Below are 24,723 nucleotides of genomic sequence, written 5' to 3' on the forward strand. Positions count from 1 at the left end.
CAGAGAGAGAGGGAGAGAGAATCCCAAGCAGAGGCTCCATGCTGTCAGCACAGAGCCCGATGTGGGGCTCGATCTCATGAAATGTGAGATTATGACCTGCACCGAAATGAAGAATTGGATATTTAACCAACCGAAGCACCCAGGTGGCTCTTGAATTATTTTTTAAATTGTTACTGTTTTTCCGCACTTTTTGATAAGGGATACACAATTTTAAAGGTATTGTTTGTGGTTTCAGACCTTTCCACAGGTACAGAGAACTATGGAAGGTAGTGAGTCAAGTATCGGAAATATACTCCTTGGCATTTAGTAAACTATTTGTTCAAATACATTGCTATTTCTGACAATTATCAACTGTCTGCATTATCATCTTTTGCCATTATTACTCTTAATATATGTGAATTTGTTTTCTAAAATGTACTATTACTGGGACACCTGGGAGGGTCAGTCAGTTGAGTGTCTGACTCTTGATTTCAGCTCTGGTCATGATCCCTGGATCATGGGATCGAGCCCCATGTTTTGTCAGGTTCCATGCTATGCATGGAGTCTGCTTGACATACTCTCTTTCTCTCTCTCTCTCTCTCTTCCTCTGCCCCCCTCACTCTCTCTAAAAACTAAAAAAAAACTGAAACTAAAACTAAAGAAATAAAATTTACTGTTACTATTAAGTATAAATCTTGAGAGTTACAAACTAAGATTCAAAGAAATTATCAGAAATCGATCATGTTAATCATTACTTGAAGCAGGTATTGCAAGTTGGTGGGCCACAAGTCAAATCCATCCCATCCTGTGTTTTGTTTGAACACAATAGTTCTTTGTTTTGGTTTTGTTTGTAATTGAATTTAAAATCCTGTAGAAAGAGCATGAGCTCTAGTTCCCCATTTTCCCCAACACTCCCTATTGTCTTTAGCCCACTGCCTCCTTGTATATGGCTACATAACCAGTTTGACCCCAAAGCATCCAAGTATGCAGCCCCAGAATTAGAGTTTATTTAATCAATAGAAGAAAATTATAACTTGAAAGAAAATTCAAGTTCTTTACAGTTTCTGAAATGCTTTTTCTAATGATTTTTCACAGGAGGTACTGAAGAAAGAGATTGGCAGACTAGAAGAATTCTTTCAGTGTATAAATACCTGTCACCTTCCTCTGAACCCTGCCCTGTGTATAAGGGGTATTGATCATGATGTAAGTCAGTTTATTTGGTAGATAAACTGAGTGTTTTTGCTTTGCATTATTTAGTTCACTGTATGTTTTTTGAAATGGCAAAAACAATTTGTAAATTGTCATTGCAAGTACCTTAAGAAAAAAGTAATCGAATCCCATCCATACTATGTGCTGCATTTGATGCACTGTGTAAGGTTGAGATTGCATTGCCCTCATCATAAGATTTGTAGGTTTAGAAATAAACTATCATTTCAGTAAATAAATAAATAAATAATGATACTTCTCCCTAAATTGATTTCTTAATTTATTCAAAATGGTTGATTTGGTGACCTTATGCAGACTGGGTTTAATTTCATGCTTATTTAGATTATGTGCATACCCATGCCTAGTATGCTAAGGATATTATTAGCTACAACATCTCAGTTTTTATTTAATTTAAAATTTACTGAAACTCATGGGTCAGTGTACCATATAATATATTTTGTTATTTTACTTATGCCTGGAGTGACCTTCCTTGCATCACACACAAATTCGTTTTTTTCTTAAGCCTCTGCCAGTCACACTTCTTTAACTTAGAATCATTCTTTCTCCTTTTTTGCATGAACTTTATTAGCCTCCTCCTCAAAAGTCCAAGACTAGGAAACGCTAATAAAGGGCTGATAAGCAAGACTTAGAAGAAAAGAGGTTAAACTATCACACATGCACAATAAATGTTACTTGACTAAAGTCATATGACAATCAAGGAAACAAATCCAATACTTAGGAGAAAAATTAGGCCATTATTAGCATGAATATAAAAAGTTTTGCCAAGAAGTTGGTACTATTGCCTTTACGACTTTGCTGCTTCACAGACACCTTAGAAACTTTCCTAATATGCTGCACAAGTATATTTTGAAAAATAACAAAATAAGACATCAAATTTTATAAGTTGACATAGGTCTATCTGGGCTAAATTCCAAATCATTGCTAATTTTCAAAAATTGTGTAACTTTTTAGTCATTAGCAATATCCACTGATTAATGCTGATAATATAGGGAAATGTGGCATTTCAAAGACATGATATCTTAAAGGAGAAAGAACAGTATGAATCATTGAGTCCAGATATTATTTTTGTTGTTGTTGTTGCTGCTTTCTTGATTTGTTGTTTAAGGAGGAAAACATATTTTTCAGTTACAATGCCATATTAAGTCTTGTTTTTTTGTATACCTTGAAGATGTGGGACGTTGGCTCTAATGGGTGGCTACTGAGGATGCCCATGTGAGATGATCAGGCTGAGGGTCACCAGCCCAGGTTACCTAGCACGCACCTAGCACCACACCTAGCACTGTAATTGGGACCACACTCCTTTCCTTTACTTACCTGCAGACACTTTTCCTGAGTCTGGGAAGTGCACCAAGCAGCTACCTCTTTGCTCCATTTGTTCTGGTCAGCTGTGCCTCACACAAGGCTGGGCACCTGTGTATAGAGCAATAAACAGCAGATGTGACCAGGTGACACTCTCTCCTGGGAAACATTTTAGTCTATTCTATAGTCCTGCCAAATAAGGAGGTCTGAAGGAACATACATAGCATCTGAAGGTGTGGTGAATGGGGCAAGGTTTCAATTAGAACCTGTATCAGAAGATCCATACTGGCAAGAGCTTCTAAGAATGTAACGAATATGATAAGACATTTAGAGAGACCTCTCAGACAATGGTTCATTTGAAAATCTACAAAGGAGGGAACCCCTATGAATGTACCAAGCATAGAAAGACCTGTCATCATTGCTCCCATCTCATTCAAGATCAGAGATTCCATAATTAGGAAAACCTTATAAATGTGCTTAATATATAAAAACCTTCACTCAGAGTTCCCTACGCATTGACCCTCAGATAATATCCTCTGGAGAAGACTTATAAATTTTATGAGTGTAGGAGGCCTTCGTTCAGAGTAAAAGCCTTTTCCAACATCAAGTACTTCATACAAGTGAGAAGCATTACAGTTGAAATTAGTGTGGAAAAGCTCACTCAAGAAACCATCTTGACCACCAGAGAATCCATAATGGGAAGAATCTCTGTGAGTATAATGAACATAGTAAGGCTTTCAGTCAGAGCAAATGTCTTATTTGACATCAGAGCCTCTGCACTTGGGAACAAGCACATAAATATAGGCAGTATGGAAAAGGCTTCAGTCAGAACTCTCAACGTGTTGGCTATGAGCAAATTCGTACCAGAGAAAAACATTTGGAATACAGCATGATAAGACATTCAGTCAGAGTAAATGTCTTATTTTATGTCACTGGACTTCACACAAGCAAAAAACCCTGTAAATATGGAAAATATGCAATCAAGACTCACATCTTGTTGTGCAACAGAGAATTCACATTGGTGAAAAATCCTATGAATGTAATAAGTATGGAAAAATCTTTGGTTATAGCACCAATTTTATGATGTCAGAGAACCCATCTGGGGAGAAACTCTATAAATGCAATGACTATGGGAAAGCCATTTGGGATAGTTCACAGCTTATCATGCATCAGAGAGTTCACACTGGAGAGAAGCTCTATGAATGTAGTGACTATGGGAAAGACTACAGTCAACATTCTATTTTAATCACCATCAGTAAATTACACTGGGGAGAAGCACTCGGGCCTAGCTCAGTCCATTTTTTAAAGTATGGTTCTCCAAGATGGAGGGCAAAGGTCTCAGCTTTGGATTAAACCTTCTGTCAAAGAACTTTTACCCTTGTCTCTCCTTGGAAGCACTAATCACAATGGACCATTTCCTTTGGGTCACTAGGGAATGGACCATTTGGGAGAGTGGTTATAACTTAATGCAATCTCTTCTCTGCTCCTGGGAAAGTGAGGACCACACACGTCATTTACTAATAGGTTTCTTTCCTTTTTTAAAAACTATTTTAAATCTATGTCATTAGTGTGTTCTTCTCAAGAACAGAAGTCATATCTTGCATTATCTATTCTAGCTTTCCTTATTTTCTTTTCTCTATTCCAGCTCTTTTATCTCACCATTTGAATAAAATTATCTTCCAAGAATTTAATTCATTCTTTCCTGTTTCTTGGTTGTGGCCTTCATAATCCACTTTTAACATTTAGTCTAAATTCTCATTTTTGCCTTTCCCTTCATAGAAAGCCTTTAAAAAAAAAACTGCTTGCTAATCTCTGTCTTTCACAATCTTCAAATTCAGCTCATCTCTGAAAGACTTGTCTTTTTTAAGTGCTTCTCCATTCAACTATGATAAATGGTCTTGTAATTTATTTTCAACTTAATGCATATGTATATATGTTCATACCAACTTTCTGTAGGCTCTTGGAGAGAAGATACGGTGTCTCTTTCTGTTACCATATAGGTAACAGTTTGTGCATACTATTTGTCAAATATAAAATATTTTTCTCATGACTCTCAAAAAATACTCTGCATGTGAAAACCAAACTATAAAATAATTAAAGCAAAATAGCTTTGAGTGATGTAATTAAGCCTTGCCTTCAGCCTCCCTTTGCCCTTTTTCTCTTCCCTGGACTTGGATGTCTCAAAAAGACCCTAAAGAATTGGATGAGCACAGTTTGAAAACCACTAATCTAGACTCATTTCTGGTCTAATACAGGATTTCCTAATTCAATACCATGACAGAAGGTCATATGCTCCTTGATTGACTGATTCTTGAAGCAAGAATTCATTACTTAATAAGCCGCCTCACCTATTTACTATAAACCTCAAATTGATTCAGTAAGCAAGAGTTTCTGTTTGCTTAGGGATTAGGTTAGATTTCTATTGATAGGTTAAGTTTAAAAAATATATCCTTTCCTCTCTACCTCTACCGATTTCAGACTTCTCAAAAATAATGATATTCAAGCTGATCTTTCAACATGTATTGATGTCGTATTTTACTAAGTTGATAAATTGAAACCATCACATTCTTTTCCTTTATTTAGTATTGATTTAACTCTTCACTGTCAACATGAAGTCTCTAATAGCCTAAAGACATATAGCCTTTGACACTCAAACAATTGTAAGAACATAAAGGAAAATAAGCAACAAGGAAAGTATAATGGAAAGTAGTCAATATCATAAGCTGAAAGTGGAAATGCAAAGTGTAATTGAAAGAAATGAAAAGATGAAATGAAATTGAAATGAAATATGTTGTACTGTTATTTGTGAAGGTAAGAAAATGTTCATTAACAAAAAAGAGAAAGGGAATGCATTTTTTTTTTAAGTATTCAATTAGTGTCAGGCACTGTAGAAGCTCTTTTACATCCATTAGTCCATATGTCTATTACAAATATGTTTGAGATAGGGGTTATTATCCCCATTTTTCAGTGGGATACAAACATTTCAGTAACTTACCCAAGATCTTGCAGGTAATTAGTTACAGAGTTCAAATTTGAATTCAGATCTTCTTTTTTTTTTTTTTTAACATTTTTTAATGTTTATTTTTGAGAGAGAGAGAGAGGCAGAGCATGAGTGGGGAGGGACAAAGAGAGAGAGAGACAGACAGACAGACAGACAGACAGAATCTGAAGCAGGCTTCAGACTCTGAGCTGTCAGCACAGAGCCCAATGCAGGGCTCATACTCACTAACCGCGAGATCATGACCTGAGCCAAAGTCAGACACTTAACCAACTGAGCCACCCAGGTGCCCCAAGTCTTTCTTTCTTTTTTTCTTTTAATTTTATTTATTTATTGTTAAGTTAGCTAATGTGCAGTGTAGTCTTGATTTCAGAAGTAGATTCCCGTGATTCATCGCTTACATACAACTTCCAGTTCTCCCAATAAGTGCCCTCCTCAATGCCCATCACCCATTTTCCCCACCCCCAACCCCCTAACCCCATCAACCCTCAGTTTGTTCTCTGTATTTAAGAGTCTCTTATGGTTTACCTCCCTCTCTGTTTGTATCTTATTTTTCCTTCCATTTTCCTACGGTCTTCTGTTAAGTTTCACAAATTCCACATATGAGCGAAATCATATGATATCATTCTCTGACTGACTTATTTCACTTAGCGCAATACACTCCAGTTCCATCCATGTTGTTGCAAATGGCAAAATTTCATTCTTTTTCATTGCCAAGTAGTATTCCATTGTGTATATAAATATAAATATATAATATATACCACATCTTCTTTATCCATTCATCAGTTGATGGACATTGGAGCTCTTTTCATAATTTGGCTATTGTAGATAGCACTGCTATAAACATTGGGGTACATGTGCCTCTATGAATCAGCACTCCTGTCTCCTTTGGATAAATTCCTAGTAGTGCTAGGGTCATAGGGTAATTTGATTTTTAATTTTTTGAGGAACCTCCATACTGTTTTCCAGAGTTACTGCACCAGGATTTTCTTAACTCTATATCCATATTTCCTTAAAGTATGCTGCAGGGAAGAAATAATTAAATGGAAATAGATTTTTTTAATAACAATTTTATCTTTTAGATATTAACCAACTAGCATAAACACAATATCTACATACTACTTACTTTATTTAACCTCCCAACATATCACCACTGTTCAGTGAGAAAAAAATGTAGTTGAAGACTTACAGCCTGCCAAGAAGCTGAATTTTCAATTTCTAAGTAAAGGCTTTGGTTAGTAGACTAAAGTTGTTTTGTTGATATTGTTAATAAATATGTTTCTTTGTTCCAAAGTGTAAAAATTATTCATATGTGTTATATTTGCTTCTATAACAAATTATCCAAGAGGCTGTGATTTCATGGAAAGTGTTCTTGTTCCTTTATTTTTCTAAGCATTTTTTTCCTTCTCTTTCCATAGGCATGTTCATATTTCACATCTAATGCTTTGCCACTGAAGATTACTTTCATCAATGCTAACCCAATGGGCAAAAACATCAGCGTCATTTTTAAGGTACAGTAGCCCTCCTGAAACATCAAATTGATTTCACAGGTAGAATTATTGATTTATTTCTCACAAAAAGAAATGATTATAGCTATTTTCCACTGGCAACAACACAGAGGATTCCAGTTATTTTTATTCTGCATTTTTACAGAATTATAGTACATGTCAAACTATGATTGATAATAAATAAATCGTTATTGGCTCAAGCTAGTGAACCTTCAGTGCAAAACTTAAGAGGAGATGTTTCAATGAATAAAATTATACAATCACTTTTGAGTAGCACAGAATGTGGAATGTTTGGTTAGCCCTTAGTGGAAGAGTTTTCTTTTGGTTTATATACTAAATTAGAATCATTATTAGCTGAAACTCAAATGATATGTTAATTTAACATAAAATTCTTATCTGCAAGAACTTGCTTATTTTAATAATTTGAGTTTTCTTCTTTTTAAATAAATATGGGCCAAATCAGTCTTTATCATGAATCCCATGAGAAAAGAGTAAAAGGTAGTAACAGAGTTAAAGACAGGTAGGAAAGAGGGACTGAAGAAGAAACTGTAGTGGAACAGTAAGAATTTACATTCATTCACTTAATTTAATCAATTATTCAGCCAAACCAGACAACCAGCTCTCACAGTGAATTATTTGGTGGATTTTGACTATTTTTGAGGGTAATTTTTAGCACACCCTACTTTGGCTTTGACCTGTGTCACTTCAAGCATTAATGGTCACATGACACTGCATTTTTGGTGAAGAAAAAAAATAACAAAATTTCATCTTGGAATATTTTTCTGCATATTATTTAGAAACCATTTTCAAAACCAAACCTGTTAGTTTAAAAGCATAAAACTATCCTCCTTCCCCTTTGGACATTTCCATTTCCTTCACTTATGCTAGAAAATCATCTCTTAATCATTTCTTCTTATTATCAAAGGCTGTTTACTCTGCAAACTTTTTAACCACCTTCATAATATGAGAAGTCAATGATTTAAAGTCTAATGAATCCTGTGTGTGCTATTTATACTCCTAGTCAAGAAGCTCTTGGTATTCTAACTGTGTATCAGTATATACATTTATGGCATACGAAATAACGTTTCAGTTCGAAAGAAATCTCTCTTGGTTGAGTTTGAAATTTGGTTTGAAATTTCAATAAACATTCATTGAGTCTCTCTTCTCTAGACTTTAAGTCTAAGACATTGCACGTGGATGATAAATTGAAAGATTATTATCAGGAACAGCATTCCAAGCAACTTCTAACTTGATGGCTGAAGCTTCTGTAATCATTTAAAGGAAAGTTCTTATTTTCTTTGATCTTCTCTCAGAAACACAAGATGTTCTTAGTACTAATAAAACAATTGAAACCATCCTAAGTCTGGCTAGAAATTTATTTGAGGAAAGAAATGACATATACCATATTTGAAGGCCTTTAATGGAATTCAAGGAGAAATCCAGTCTATAATTTTGTTTTTAACAGGCTGGCGATGATCTCCGTCAGGATATGCTTGTTCTGCAGATTATTCAAGTGATGGACAATATTTGGCTGCAGGAGGGCTTGGATATGCAAATGATCATTTATAGATGTCTATCCACAGGAAAAGGTCAAGGTCAGTATAGATTAGAAAGTGATTTGACTTACATTATTTATCTCAAACATTCACTGGTAGCATGACACCAAACTTTCACAGCCTTCATTTTACACTATAAATTTTAAAATCAAAAGAACTATATACAAAGTCATTCTTCTTTCTTAAAAAGAATTATTTTCAAAATAGTTTACATGGAATGTAATGTCTTTGATGATAGTAATTAAGATTTTCACATTCCAGATGTTAACTGTGGTATCTTTTCCTGTATCTTTTGTGTGTTTTTTTTCTCTTAAAGATAATAATAGAAAAACCTACTTGTTCAAAAAAATTCAATTGCTGCCTAATAACACAAAATTCACAAAGTCGCAAATGCTTAAAGGAGTTCTGTGAACATTCTAAATACCTTATAAATCTGCATTTAATTTCTAAAAGATGTTTGAGTAAATCATAATATCAATAGTCAAAGATGACCAAATATGCAAACTTTGAACATCCCAATATATTATTATAGAAATGTAATATAAAATATAGAAATATAATTACATTTATACACATTTTCAATGAAAATAATGTCAATGGTCCACCCAAATAATTAGCAAAACATCACAGGTAAAAGTTGTACTTAATTACAATAGTGCTAAATTGAAGAAATAATTCCTAAGATACCTTATAATCTTTTTAAAATGTGGTCATCACCACTTAGAATTTCATTAAATTAATTGGTAGAAATTATAGCAGATACATTTACATAAACAAAGGAATTAAAAAAAATCATAGAACCAGAGACAGAACCTAGAGCCATGTAGTTTGTTTCTTTTGGTCTGTTGTGGGTTTTTGTATTATTTTGTTTTGTTTTATTAAGAAAGAGCTACAATTTAAACCTAACAGAAAACTATCACTGTCTGATCCCCCCAGTTCCTGAGGTTCCACCACTAGGCTCAGTACCCCAGACAACCATGACTTGAGACTTTAGAAACTAAGTACGGAAGCACCTCCACTTTAGTTTAACTTGCAACCTGATCCTTCAGGATAACTCTGTTACAAGTTACACTACCCAATTATTTTGATTCTGATAATAGGGCTTTTGCTTTCAGGACAAGTGTCTACCCCTTTACCCTTTCTAAAGCTCTATTTCCTAAGAGTCTTTATCATCGCTGCTCTGAGATAGTTATTCCTTGAGTTTTACTCTCCCTTTTGTTACATGGGTAACTGAACTTTTTCAAATTCTAATGTATTGAAAGAGTAAGAATAAAGCTAGATGAACTAAGCTGAACTTTTTGATGTCATAAGGATCATCTTTTCTTCAGAAATTGAATACATCACTGACTTCAGTGGAATTCTTTTTTTTTTTTTTTAAGATTTTTTAAGTTTATTTATTTAGAGAGAGAGAGCATGCACATGTGCAAGCAAGGGAGGGGCAGAGAGAGAGGGAGGGAGAGAGAATCTCAAGCAGGCTCTGCAGAGTCAGCAGGAAGCCTGACACTGAGACTCAAACTGTGAGATCTAACTGTGAGATCATGACCTGGGCTGAAACCAAGAGTTGGGCACTTAACTGACTGAGCCACCCAGATGCCCCCTCTGTGGAATTCTTCAATTCCATCTACTCATTTCTTTGTTTATAACTATAGAATATAACAGAGGCTAAATCTTTTAAAGTTAATAAAATGGCTCAATAAATATGAATGTAGACTTGTCCACAGTTGCAGATGTTGTAAAACAAACAAGCTATTATTCTCTCCTATCTATCAATAATCTTCTATAGTTGTAAGATTTGAGAGGGCGTTATAACTGGCATAATACTTCTTCAAGAAAAATAGAGATCTTTAAGGCAAATGTCATTTTTAGGAGCTCAGGTTCCATTTTTATTATGCTTCCAAGGCTTATTGAATATCTATTATTTTGAAAAAATATCACAGAGTAAGGTAAAGTATACTAAAATGAGCTAAACAGAGTTGCTGCCCTTAAGGAGAGTATATTCCAGGCCAGAAGTTTGCATGACTTTATCAACATGATTGTTGGTTATAATTCACATGACTATTTTGTACATGATGTCCAGGAGATTTAAGAGAGCCTATCAAGGGGCGCCTGGGTGGCGCAGTCGGTTGAGCGTCCGACTTCAGCCAGGTCACGATCTCGCCGTCCGTGAGTTCGAGCCCCGCGTCAGGCTCTGGGCTGATGGCTCAGAGCCTGGAGCCTGTTTCCGATTCTGTGTCTCCCTCTCTCTCTGCCCCTCCCCCGTTCACGCTCTGTCTCTCTCTGTCCCAAAAATAAAATAAACGTTGAAGGAAAAAAAAAAAAATTAAAAAAAAAAAAAAAAAGAGAGCCTATCAAGACAAATAATTCTTTAGGATTTATTTTATTTAGTTATTTATCTTTTTAAAAAACATATTGTCAAACTGGGCTTCCATACAACACCCAGTGCTCATCCCAACAAGTGCCCTCCTCAATGCCCATCACCCACTTTCCCCTCCCTCCCACCCCCCCCCATCAACCCTCAGTTTATTCTCAGTTTTTAAGAGTCTCTTATGGTTTGCCTCCCTGCCTCTCTGTTTGTAACTTTTTTCCCCCTTCCCTTCCCCCATGGTCTTCTGTTAAGTTTCTCAAGATCCACATATGAATGAACACATATGGTGTCTGTCTTTCTCTGACTGACTTATTTCGCAGCATAATACCCTCTAGTTCCATCCACGTTGGTGCAAATGGCAGAAAAATATGGAAGCTTCATGAATTTGCATATCATCCTTGCGCAGGGGCCGTGCTGATCTTCTCTGTATTGTTCCAATTTTACTACATGTGCTGCTGAAGGGAGCACAGCATTTATTTTATTGTTGGCTCTCCAAATTTGATGGGCGTAAAAGTTACTTAGGGGAAATGGAGGAGTAGAGATAACTAGACCCAACCAGGTACTAAATCACATTCTCTACGTAGGCATTGAAGAGAGGAGGGGGTTCTCAAGTCTTTGTGACTGTAAAAAGCTGCTCTATTATTTCTTATGCACCCCAGTTTGAGAGCCACTGCCTTATATGACACCACCTTGAAAAGTTCTGTCCCCAAGAAACTTACTATTTAAAATGTGACCTGGGGAATCAGCAGCATTAGCATCACCTGGGAACTTGTCAGAAATGCAGAATCTCAGACCTCACTCCTACCCTAAAGAATTAGAGCCTACCTTTTAACAAGACCCCCAAGTGAGATATATATATATATATATATATATATATATATATATATATATTTATATGTGTGTGTGTATATATATATATATATATGTGTGTGTGTGTGTGTGTGTATATATACACACACACACTAAAATTGGAGAATCTCTGCATTCAAGGACTATAAGAATAGAACTATACATATTACTCAATGTGCACAGATTTGATAGTATTTAAAAGGTGTATGATACATACTATCTTAAAATGTATAAAATGTAATTTATGGTTTTAATTAATAGACGAAATTTGGCCACCATGATTGTTAAAAATTAGGTGCAAGGTTTTCAGGGTAGTCAGCAATGTAAGTCTTATGATAAATGGCTTGGGATTTAGCAAAGATTAATTCCCTAAAGACAAATGTGGTCGGGAAAGTAACTGACATTGCTACAGCACAGTATCTAAATGGTGTAATAATCTAAGTCTTTATTTTGGACATGGTCAAATGTGAGGCAATGAAGCACTAAGGAACCAGATAGAAGGTGATTTCCCTTTAGGTGTATTAAGTGGAGGAACTGGAAATTTGAGGAAGGAAATGTTCAGTATTAGAAAGAGGAATCACCTCTTTCTAAAATTATTACATTAATACAAAATGTAAAGCCTTACATTTTCTATCTCACTTAATACACATGAGAAAACCTGCATGAGATCCAAATACTATTGGGGAGAAAGGAGAAGTACTATGATATTAAGGATAAGCCCAAGATTTACTTCTAGAGTATTCAGTTATGTCCTTCCTTCCTCCCTCCTTCCCCCCTCCTTTCCTCCCTCCATTCTTTCCTTCCTCTCCCTATCTCTCTTTCTCCCCTTCCTTCCTTCCTTCCTTCCTTCCTTCCTTCCTTCCTTCCTTCCTTCAGATATGCTTTATAGGTTATTTCTGCAGCATTCAATATTCCATTCCCACTCCCCATGTTTAAGTTTCTTTCTGATCCAGCAATGTAGATGTCTAAGAGTCACAACTGGACTATTAAATATTAAGAGAGATTAAGGCTGCAACCAGCTACTGCTGGCCAACTCCAGCACAGAGAAGTGTTTCATTTACCAACACTGTGATTTGATTAATTGTTGTTTAATCTGAATGTTTGAAGATAGGTTATGAAATAGTTTCATAAATTCAAACATCTCTCTTTTCAAATAGCTTCATTTGTGTCCTTGGTCTCTTTGGACATTTGAATTTTCAACTCTTGCAATTTTCAAGATTGTGGAAATCAAAAATATTAGACTTTAATTTCTTTCAGTGATTTTATTTACAGAACAGTATTTTACAGGTTGTTTTGTGGACATTAGTCTGGACAGTTTTATTAAATACTGAGTCTAAATTGCTATTCTGTACAGAAGAAAAATCAGAAGATTTGAAAATATTTACATTTTAATAACCTTAGGAACACAATGAAAAAAGGCTTAATGGATACATGGCCAGTAGGGCAAAGGTCCTAATGAAGTTCAATCAATATATGCTCCCCTTTAAAAAATTATTAGCATAGTTTGTCTTTAATGTTGGCTGAGAAGAAAGGAGCAGATGGCTCTCCACATGTTTACTGCAATTATTCTGTTCACTCCTAGAAATGGGACATTTAACTATAAAGCTTTCATTAACCGGAACCTTGATTTTTATAATATATTTGAAATATTTGTTATGGATAGTGTATTTGGTTCTCTTCTATCATAAATACGCTTGTTATACAAGTTTGAATGTCCTCTCTTCAACTGTAAATGAATGCACAAGTCATATAGTAATTAACCGACTACCTTATTGACTGAGAGTTCTGTGAGACAGTCTAGATTGGCTCTCTACTGTAGTTCAAGAAAAAAATAGTGAAGCTTCTTCTGATAGTTCCAAACACAATAAGTGCTCCCCAGGACTTCAGAAAAATTAGAAGGAAGTCTTCTTCATCCAGATAAGTCTTCTTCAGAAAAGAAGGTTTACAAAGAAAAGGATAACTGAAGTAGTGCTGAGAAGGATTGTTGCCACATAGGTCAAGATGTGTTTCCTAAGTATTCCTCATCTTGTGAAGAAGAAATTATTTATATCATCTCTTTTTTATCAACCAGGATTGGTGCAGATGGTGCCCGATGCCATCACCCTAGCAAAGATCCATCGCCATTCTGGACTGATAGGACCATTGAAAGAAAACACAATCAAAAAATGGTTCAGTCAGCACAACCATTTAAAGGCAGATTATGAAAAGGTTTGTCCTGCTGTAGCTAATTTTAAATAATGTACTTAAAGAATATGCTCTGGATCATTAACTATTGTGTTTCATGAAAAAGTAAATTAAGGACACCTTGAGTTCTAATCCATTCAGTTGTCAGCTTAGTAATAATGATCCAGTTTAAATGGTATATTAACTAGATAAAATTTCTGTATTTGGTTTTGTTTCTTACAGCCATCTCTCTTGAGATGTTGCTCCTTGAAACTACTTCTTTCAAGTTATCTCTGCCTATCTGTATACAATCTCCAGTTTCTATAAATCCCTCTCCTTCCTTTGCAATGCATTTCTTCTGCCTACTTTTTCATGCCTTATTCTTCCAATGCTTGTAAAATACATAAATATCTCAGAACTTTACAAAATGTACTGTTATATTTGACTGAAAACATTTTTTCCCACTTCCCTTCACACTGGCATCTGGCCTGTGGTGTATAGTTGTGCAGGTTCTGCCATCTACCAGGGATCCCAGCTAAGGAAGGAGCTGCTTAAATCCAGGCTTTATTCCACTTGCCAAAGCATGAACTGGTCCAGCTGGGTCTACCTGGAGGGAGGAACATCTTTATGCTAGTTCACACAAAGATACAATAAGGGCTAGCACTGAGTTTTCTCAAAACTGTCCTGAGCACTGAAATTTCTTCATTCTAGGCAACTCCTCAGTCCTGAACAAACTGGAATGATTGGTCACCCTAGTTAACACAGGCCATGATAGAGAGACCCAAGAGTTCATTGATTTCAGATTTCTATGAGATTGAAGTGGAGCAAAATATGGCGTTTTGGAGGTCAAATAACAAAGATGAGATAGCATTACCTTGAAATCTATTTTGTAATCATTCACAAAATTAGAACTTGAGTTTTGCACAAATCCCTGGGGTTATATCGTTTGAGGTGTTTACGCATATATTTGCTCTTCACAGCTACACATAAGGGCATCTTTTATTATCTTCACTTTGTAAGTGAAACATATATAATGAGACAAATTAAGTGACTTTTTCAGGCACTTGGGATATCTGGAACTAAGACAGGTAATCTAGTGACATAGATTTCCACTCCAGCATGTCAGCCACCCCATTCCAGGAGACCCATTACCATGGCCCAACCAATCACTCACAGCTCCACCATGGTTACAATCATGGTTGCATCACTGATGAAAATAATGTGTACTCAGGAGACCATTTGAAAACAAAGAGTAATTTTGGCAAGAAACCTCTGTTTATTAAAGAAACAGAAGCCACAATTGACTTAGTGATAACCTGCTTCCACCCACACAGACATTCACTGATGTATACTGTACCAAGACACTTTTGGACATTAGCTGGATGACATACTTGTAAGGATAAACATAAGATATTACCTATATCTCAATACAGTTTTTTCTGTGTTACAAATTCAAATATTCAAAATTGACATTTTAAGTTTCTCTGGGGATAGTAAATATTGAGCCACATTTTTCCTTCTTCTTTTACCTTGAAAAAAAATCATTCAATATTGTTTATTTGGGACATCAAAAAAATACACCAGGAATCCTCTTCAATAAGCTATGAAAATTAGATCCAACTGAATGAAAGAGATATTTTGCCCAATTTAAATGAAAACATTTATTAGCCACAGAAGAAATTGCTTCATGTTCTTCTATAGCATATCAAGAACCAGTCATTTAATCATAATCTTCTCTCAACTGAGACGTAGAAGTGGGTCTCGATTATGTAATTTTGCTTTTTATACTACTTTTTACCATTATCTCTGACGCTAATGCATTTGCTTATTTTATCTGTGTGTTATCTTTGTGTTATTTCTTTTCAACCAATTAGGCCTTGAGGAACTTTTTCTATTCCTGTGCCGGCTGGTGTGTGGTAACGTTCATCCTGGGAGTCTGTGACCGGCATAACGACAATATCATGCTGACAAAGTCAGGCCACATGTTTCATATTGACTTTGGAAAATTCCTAGGTCATGCACAAACATTTGGAGGGATAAAAAGGTCAGTGTGCAAATAATGTCTATTACAGTAATTAAGCAATGTCCCGGAGTGATATAGGACATGTAATGGCATAGAAACCCGGCAGATGGCTTGCTCCCCCGGCTCTCAAATCCCCCCAGATAACATAAACATGTTTATATATCTAATATGATTGAAGGAAACATTTTATTCAATATATTTTTAATGGAACAAATTAGGTTTCCTCAAATTGTTAGTGGACTTCTCCCATGAGAAACTAATCCTGCTCCAGTCTGAATTGTCTGAAATATAATATTCTTGTTTTCTTATAAACCTTGAATGGACAATGAGGCATGAATTCGTGGTCTCAATACATCCAGCATATTGCCTATAGCAATCACCATCCCTGGTCTACATATCACAAAACTAGCACATTTCCTACACTGAAATAATCTTAAGTCATTTCAAAAATACCCAGTGAGCAACAACCGATCAAAGCTCTGAGGATGTAACAGCAAACAAGGAAGACACAAACCTGATAATCTTTCTAGGAGGAATGATACGCATTAAACAAGTTAGCATGTAAAGAAATAATATGAGTAAATGAAGAATTTAATTTCTTAATAAGAAACTGAAGCAAAGAAATTATATAGAGAGTGACTGGAGCAGGGATGCCATTTTAAAGAGGCCTCTAGAAAGAGATGAGAGACCACTGTGTAATTAATTATCTACCTTGTGGAAATCCATGAGAATAGATTTCTAAGAAAAGAGAACAACACTACAGTCCTCCGCTCTACCAACTGAGCTATCGAAGGAGAAAAAATGAAATATGGCCTTTTGTAGCAACGTGGATGGAACTGGAGAGTGTGATGCTAAGTGAAATAAGCCATACAGAGAAAGACAGATACCATATGGTTTCACTCTTATGTGGATCCTGAGAAACTTAACAGAAACCCATGGGGGAGGGGAAGGAAAAAAAAAAAAAGAAAAAAAGAGGTTAGAGTGGGAGAGAGCCAAAGCATAAGAGACTGTTAAAAACTGAGAACAAACTGAGGGTTGATGGGGGGTGGGAGGGAGGGGAGGGTGGGTGATGGGTATTGAGGAGGGCACCTTTTGGGATGAGCACTGGGTGTTGTATGGAAACCAATTTGTCAATAAATTTCATATATAAAAAAAAAATAAATAAAATAAAATAAATTACCAATGGAAAAAAAAAAAAAAAAAGAAAAGAGAACAACAGAAGTAACAGTCATGAGCATGAAAATAAGCCTAGTATGATCCAGTGATAAGAAGGCCTGGGACCTGGAAGGCCTGGGACCTGGAAGGGGGCAGGCAGTAAGATGTAAAGGTGAAGAGCTTGAGGAGGCCAGACCAAGTAGGGCACTGAGGACATGGTATGAAGGTTGGTTTTTATTTTGGGTTCGGGGCAAGCCATTGATGGATTTCAGTGGATTTCACAACGTGTTCTTCTCTCCTGTGAAGTAGTAAGAACAGTTAGGTGTCTACTACAATGATTAGGGCAAGGCCTTAATGGAAAAGAAGTGGTAAAAACTGAGATTCAGAATATAATTTGGGGTCAGAGCCATAAGACCTGCTAATTGATTGGACACTGGCAGTGACTAATGGCTGGGGGAGAGGCTTAGCAAGTAGAAATAGAAAAGAAAACATTCTATTTTGCCTGGATAATGCCTGGATCTTTAATCTTAACAAATAATTATATAATTTACTGAAACCAAAAAGACTGGTGGATGAATAAGTTTTTGTTTTATTTTATTTGAACTGGGACAAGGAAACCCAAAGTTTAAGACTAAAGTCCCTTGCTTTAAAAAGATACAATACCTTAAAGTAGAAATGGGACCAAATCATTCTGAAGAGTAATCACTCACTTTTAGCTAAAAGTATCTACTCAGTCGAAGGAATAATAATGTCTTCTATAATATAACATGATGAACTCTCACTAGATGGCAGTTATCTGGTATTAAAATGCCAATATAAACTACATAATATGGTATCTCCTATTTTGTAGAAGCATACAAATGGAATCATTTCACATGTTGTTATTTTCAATGCATTGCCTTCTATTATGACTACCTCAAGAAAATTCACCACATCTGCATTCATTCCTTAAAAATCTACTGAGGATAATCTGTGTGCCAAGCACTGTGATAAATCTTGAGGATACAAAGGTGGATAGTACACATTTACCACCTCAATGGGGTTTGCTCTTTCTTAGAATACTAGAAGACAAAAACATAAATAATCATTATAAAATGTGATAAGGGCAGAAATAGAGAGAGGTACGGACTATCAGAACAGCATAGAAGCAAGATACCTAGTTTATGAAAGACAAAAGCTAATTAATGTACATAAGCATGAACATAATTTACCCATATAATACTTTTTCCCTACAATCCATTCTTTCCTAGAAATTTAAAGATTAGATTTCAATTCTGACATCTTTATTTATTTATTTTGCTGTATTGTCCACTGGATATTTGGGTTAACGCTTACTCATTTATTTAACCAGCAATAGTGTTGACCATGTGGGTGGTTAAAAAAGGAATACAAATATTTGTTTCACAGAAAAAATTGAATAAGTCATAAAAAATAAGAACAAGTTACTAAACAATACAGTAAGTCCTATAATGGAGATATATACCAGGGTCTATAAAAAAGGTGGAGCTCAATTTGTTTGTTTATTAATATTACAAGAGCTACTGCTGCTTCTGATTTGGCAATTTTTTGACATATGATATTATATTAGTTTCAGGTGTACAACATATGATTCAGCAATTCTATATATTATAAAATGCTCACCACAAGTGTAGTCACCATCTGTCACCACACAGTTATTACATTATTAACTATATTCCCTATGCTGTACATTTCATCCCTGTGCCTTATTTATTTTATAACTGGAAGTTTGTACCTTTAATCCCTTTCATCTATTTTTTCCTACTCCCTACTTTCCTCCCTTCTGGCAACTACCAGTTCTGGGTATTTATGAATGTGTTTCTGGATTTTTTATTCATTTATTTGTTTTGTTTGTTTTTCAGATTCCACATATAAGTGAAATCATATGGTGTTTGTTTTTCTCTGTCTGATTTATTTCACTAAGCATAATACCCTCTGGATCCATTCATGTTGTCACGAATGACAAGATTTCATTCTTTTTTATGGCTGAGTAATATTCTATTGTGTGTATATGCCACATCTTTATCCATTCATCTATTAATGGACATAAACATAGAGAAACATATATATTTTCAAACTAATATTTTCATCTTCTTAATGTAAGTACCCAGCTGTGGAATTACTAGATTGCATGGTGTTTTGTTTTTAATTTTTTGCTTTCCATAGTGGCTGCACCAATTTATATTCTGACCAACAGTCCCCAAGAGTTTCGTTTTCTCCACATCCTTACCAACATTTGTTATTTCTTGTGTTTTTGATACTAGCCATTCTAACAGCTGTAAGGTGGTATCTCACTGTGGTTTTGATTTGAATTTCCCTGGTGATTCATGATGTTCAGCATCTTTACATATATCTCATCTGTTGGCTGTCTTTACATCTTCTTTGGAAAAATGTCTATTCAGGTCCTCTCTTTGGCAATTTTAACTCTTTTAGGTAACATCTGAGGTACATGAAAATTTGTCCAGCACAGTACATAACCTCACTCATAGTAGGTTCTCAATATTGTTTATCAGTTAATAAACCATTCGTCTGGAAGCCCTCAATCATTCAATAATCATTGATTGGATGAATGAAATGAAGCTGGCAGTGTCTTCCCTTGAGATGACTGATTGTTGTTCACCAGCTAAGGAGGCCAACTGAAGCATTATGATCCATTTGGATTATTATTTGCAAGATTTTATCTCCACCAGTGGCTATGTGAGGCTAATTAGCAATGTCTCCTTGGATTTCTGTCTTGAAACTGATACTTCTGCTCTGAGTTTAACAGGTAAACTGAACTATTCCTACTTATTTTTATTCACTATATCTTTTGAATTACATTCTAATAGTTTCCTTCCCAGTGTCTTTTGGCTGTTTCTGAAGTTCATTTGAGTGTTGTTTCATAAGATGGCCAACTTCTTCTAACTTGGGACCATTGGCTGTTCTTATTGGTTGCTAGGTTGACAATAGACTTCTTATAAATTGAACCTCTGTATTCTCCTAGGACACATGAATGTTCTTATTTATACTACATTTATTACATTATAGACCTGATCTTTAAAGAGACTAGCTTCACCTAGCTCCTTCTAAACACATACTAGGCATATTAATAACCCACCCATAATGTACAAAGCCACGTATGTAAATAATGCCCTAGGACTATCCTAGTCTCTCACAGTCTAGCAAGGCCATAATGCTCTAGAAATAACCCAGGATCATACTCCTTAACATAAAATGCTGCACCTACTGGGACTAGAAAGTACACGTATCTCAGATATATGTGTTTTTACTATTGTCTACTCCTTAACACTATGGAAGATGAAAATATTTGTATAACTTTCTAGGTTTACAAAAGATTACTAACACATAGAGACTAATTTCACTTAATAATACATTTGCCTAAACCGTTGCTCAACTGCACATAAGAAGTACAGTTTCCAGTTGTGGGTGGTTTATAGGTTGGCAAAAGAAATCACATACACACATAAAACCCCCTCTCTAAGTTGTAGATATACCCTTTAGCCAAGGATACAGAATTTAATAATAGAAGTTAGCAGGCCAACAGAGCAGAACCAGATGTAGTATATCTTTCCCTTGATCTTTAGTTTCCTTAAGAAGAGCAATGAGGCAATGTTTTTTTTACAAGCAGGATCTTGAAAAAGAAGCTGATTTCTTGCTGGGCCATTGCCCTTTTATATTCATGCTTACATCACCATTCCAAAACATCTCCCACTAACCATCTATATAATCCTATTTAGACAATGCCTACAGACATTGGCTCTCTTGATTCTTGGATTATATTGAGTCAGCCCAGCAACACTCACATTTGGAGTCCTTGCCCAGATGTCTCTAAACCATTCCTCTGATTTCAGTTTCCCAGAAATATGGAAAGCCCATGCTTTGACCAAATTAGAGGCTCCTGTAGACTTTCTAACTTTGAAGAAAGAAAAAAGAACTCACATCTCAGTTATAAATATGAAGGATTTCACATCCTGTGTATAAACAAACAATCCTTCATTATTGGTTTTAATTATTAGATTAGATAAAGAGGATATTCACCAATGGATTAAATCACAGGGCAATTCAGCCCTAGCATTCTTTAATGATTCTGGGGAAAATTTGGCTAATCCTCACAATGTACACAATGAAGAATTTCATCAACTTTCTGAAGCCAATTGGTTTTTCTTTTGAAATATTGCTTAATTATTATCTTCTTTATTTATTTTATCTCACAAAAATTCAAATTAAAGTGGTTAACAAGTTATGCATCCACAATTTTTCAAAGTTCCCCTGTAACAATTTCTATATAGCAATTTTTTCATTAAATAAAAGATATTATTGTAACAAACTCTAAATTTCAACTTCATAATTTCTTGATAGTGACTCTTTTACAGAGGAGGAGAAACTAAGGAAGACCTTTACTGGTGATATTTACTACTCTTCTAACTCATTATTTGATACTTTTTTTTTTGAAAACTATATTTTACAACCTGTATGGTCTTTCACTTCAGTAATGCTAGACTTGCATGAAGTCTTTAATTTTAGGGATTGTATGAGTGGTGGTTAACGTCAGGTAGTCCAGAGATAGACTGTATGAGTTTTTTTGAATCCCATGCTAATTAATGTACTAATGATGTGACCTTGAACAAATGGCTTCTCTGTGCTCCAATTTAGTTTTTTTATAAAACAGATTTTTTTTGAAGATTAACTGATACATATAGAGTGCTTGGAAGAATGCCTAGCATCCAGTGAAAGCTCTAGAAATGTTTGTTGTAATTAACTGTAATGCAAGTATTCCAAATGAAGTGACAAGAAGTGAAACTGAATCTCTAGGTGATTATTGTTTCTTTGTGTTTAAAATTATTTAAAAGGTGGCTCAGTTGTTTAAGGGTCAGACTCCTGATTTGGCTTAGGTCACGATCCCAGGGTCAGGGGATTGAGCCTGAATCTGACTCTGCCCTGAGCGTGGAGCCTGCTTAAGATTCTCTCTCCCTGTGTCCCCTCTCTCACTTGTGGATGCTCACTCTCTCTCTAAATAAAGAAAAAAATATTTAAATAATGTATCTTATTTTGGTACTTTTTTAAAGTATGCACTTTAAAATTCATGAATTGAACTATTAGTCCTTTAAGTTCTCTGACTTTGAGGCTTGTTGATTGACAGACTGGATTGCCTTGCACTGTTCTTCAGATTTATTAGGTTGTAAGGTATTTCACCAAATCATTCTTGACTTCTGATATGATTTCATACATAAACAGAGGTGTGCTGGACTGGGCTCATGCTAGCTGGCAAGAGCTTATTTTGTGTATTCCTTTTCAACTCCATATTCAAAAACATCACTTTGGCAGCCTAAAATCATGGTGAGAGTGTATACACCATGACGATTGGCAAATGTCATAAATGAGAGCTTTATTTTTCTCTTAAAATAAATTAGCTAGTTATTAAATATATATCAGCATACCAGAGGATATAAATCCATTTAAAACAGATGAAAAATCATCCCAGCATACAAACAAAATACTTTTATTTTCCTATTGAAATATTTACATGAGGATAATCAAAATATTATATATGTCTTATTACAGCATGGTTTATACCCTTTTGAAGTTTTGTCCCAATAGATCATCAATCACCAAATATAATTAATCTCAGAATTTTCCTCTCAATATTAGTCATAAACGTTCCCTATATCTGTAATCATCTTGACATGATCTTCAATAGTTAGTTACCACTGATTAAAAAAAAAAAAACTTTTTTGAGAGAAAGATTGAGAGCGTGTATAAGAGGGGGAGAAGAGGGAGAGAGAATCTGGGACTTGAGGGTTTGGGGGGAGCTGTCAGCTTGATGGATCAAAGGCAGGCAGGTGGAAGTGACAAGGAGCAGGGCAGTCTTATCAGCAAGGCCCTCTAGTCTAAGTGACATCTCTGCCCCTGACAGTACATGGGTCTGGGTCAGGTAACCTCTGTCTCTGGATCTACATTTTCACCATTTGTAAAGTAGGAATAATAGTATTCTTTATCCTACCTACCTCATGGGATTATTGTGAGGAAACAAGAAATGAAGGATGGAGAGCAATTGGAAAGGTGTAGCCCTCTACAAATAAAAGGTGACTGAGGAATCTGCGCTGAGCACAGATCCTCACATGGGCTTGATTTCACCGCCGTGAGATCATGACTTGAGCTGAAATCGAGTCAGACATTTAGCCAACTGAACCATCCAGGCACCCCTGATGTAAAATTTTTTTATGTTTAATTTCTAATTTGAGTATTGTATGTTTATATTCTAAATATTGTCAATTTAAAACCATCTTTGAAAAAATTTTCCCTTAGCAGATTAAAAGATTTTTTGTTTTACTCCATTCATTCTGGTTTAATGTAATATTCATGTAATCCAAATGCTATATAGGCATTAATGATCTCCCACATGCTTTAATTACTGTCTTAATGTCCTCTGAAATTGGGTGAGTCTCATTGGTCTGTTATTCACACATTTGTTTATTAAATAAACATTGTGATTCTTTTTACTCAAAGCAGGCCTCAGTATCTAACAAAAGCACACTTGCCAATACCTCTCCAACTGTGAATGCCTGCAGGACATCTTTGAATCATATACACCTATCTCCTGACACTTAGCAGAAGCTCAATTTTGGGTGATTGAAGGATCACTACAAAAATGCCATAAAATTTACCTCCCTTGACCTGAGAAAGTACAATTTTTCTGAAGACAAAATTGTTACGTGTGGCACTTAGAGTTATCAGAATCACAGAAAAAGCAAAATAGTGGTAGCCAGCATCTGGGAGAATGGGGGAATGGGAAGTCATTGTTTAATGGGAATAGAGTTTCAGTTTTAAAAGATGAAAGAAGGGGCGCCTGGGTGGCTCAGTGAGTCAAGTGCCCAGCTTCAGCTCAGGCCGTGATCTCACGGTTCCTGAGTTCAAGCCTCACGTTGGGCTCTGTGCTGACAGCTCAGAGCCTGGAGCCTGCTTTGGATTCTGTGTCTCCCTCTCTCTCTGCCCCTCCCCAGTTCATGCTCTGTCTCTGTTTCTTTCTCTCTCTAAAAAATAAATAAGCATTAAAAAAAAGATGAAATAAGTGTGGAGATGGATGGCTTTTTTGATGGTTGCACACTATTATGAATATATTTAATACCACTGAACTATACATTTAAAAATTGTTGAGATGGTAAACTTTATGTAATATGTATTCTACAATAAAATAACTGAAAAAAATGGTACAAAGGCTTTCTCCAGCCACAAAGCCAGCCCTAAACAAACTACACCTAACATTTGAACAGTGCTTGGATGTTCAAAGCACTCTCACATAGACTTATTTCCAGAAAAGAAGTTTGTTCTGTCATTCTCATCTCCATACTATTGTTTCTCTTTCTTCTCCTACCTCCCCATATCATTACACTATATTTTATCACCTTGTTTCTTCTGAGTAACTTTTTTTATATCTACTTCCCTCCCAGTATAAGTGGAAAACAGTTCCTCTAATTAAAAAAAAAAAAAAAAACATGAATTTTCTTCAAAGAGAGACATGTAAGTTTTCAGATGAAGAGAGTGAGGGATGATTGAGAAAGGATGAAGTATGAGAAAGGGGAAAT

At 35.5% G+C, this 24,723-nt stretch overlaps 1 protein-coding gene and 1 non-coding gene across 5 annotated transcripts in view; one reads left to right on the forward strand and one right to left on the reverse strand.

Moving 5' to 3' along the window:
* PIK3C2G (phosphatidylinositol-4-phosphate 3-kinase catalytic subunit type 2 gamma) overlaps nt 1-24,723 on the forward strand; it is a 358,133-nt gene that overhangs the window by 227,583 nt on the left and 105,827 nt on the right. For 3 of the 4 annotated variants that reach the window (XM_030322152.1, XM_030322154.1, XM_030322157.1), the window contains 5 exons: nt 1,075-1,182; nt 6,922-7,014; nt 8,477-8,606; nt 13,853-13,989; nt 15,819-15,988. In XM_030322152.1, coding sequence (XP_030178012.1) covers nt 1,075-1,182; nt 6,922-7,014; nt 8,477-8,606; nt 13,853-13,989; nt 15,819-15,988 — 638 coding nt within the window. The remainder of the gene's footprint in view (nt 1-1,074; nt 1,183-6,921; nt 7,015-8,476; nt 8,607-13,852; nt 13,990-15,818; nt 15,989-24,723) is intronic. The other variant, XM_030322155.1, reaches the window with a different exon arrangement.
* LOC115519528 lies at nt 11,294-11,400 on the reverse strand. Its single transcript, XR_003970537.1, has one exon. It is a non-coding gene; the product is annotated as a U6 spliceosomal RNA (small nuclear RNA).

The sequence above is a fragment of the Lynx canadensis genome, chromosome B4, assembly GCF_007474595.2.
Source record: "Lynx canadensis isolate LIC74 chromosome B4, mLynCan4.pri.v2, whole genome shotgun sequence".
NCBI classification, from domain to species: domain Eukaryota; kingdom Metazoa; phylum Chordata; class Mammalia; order Carnivora; family Felidae; genus Lynx; species Lynx canadensis.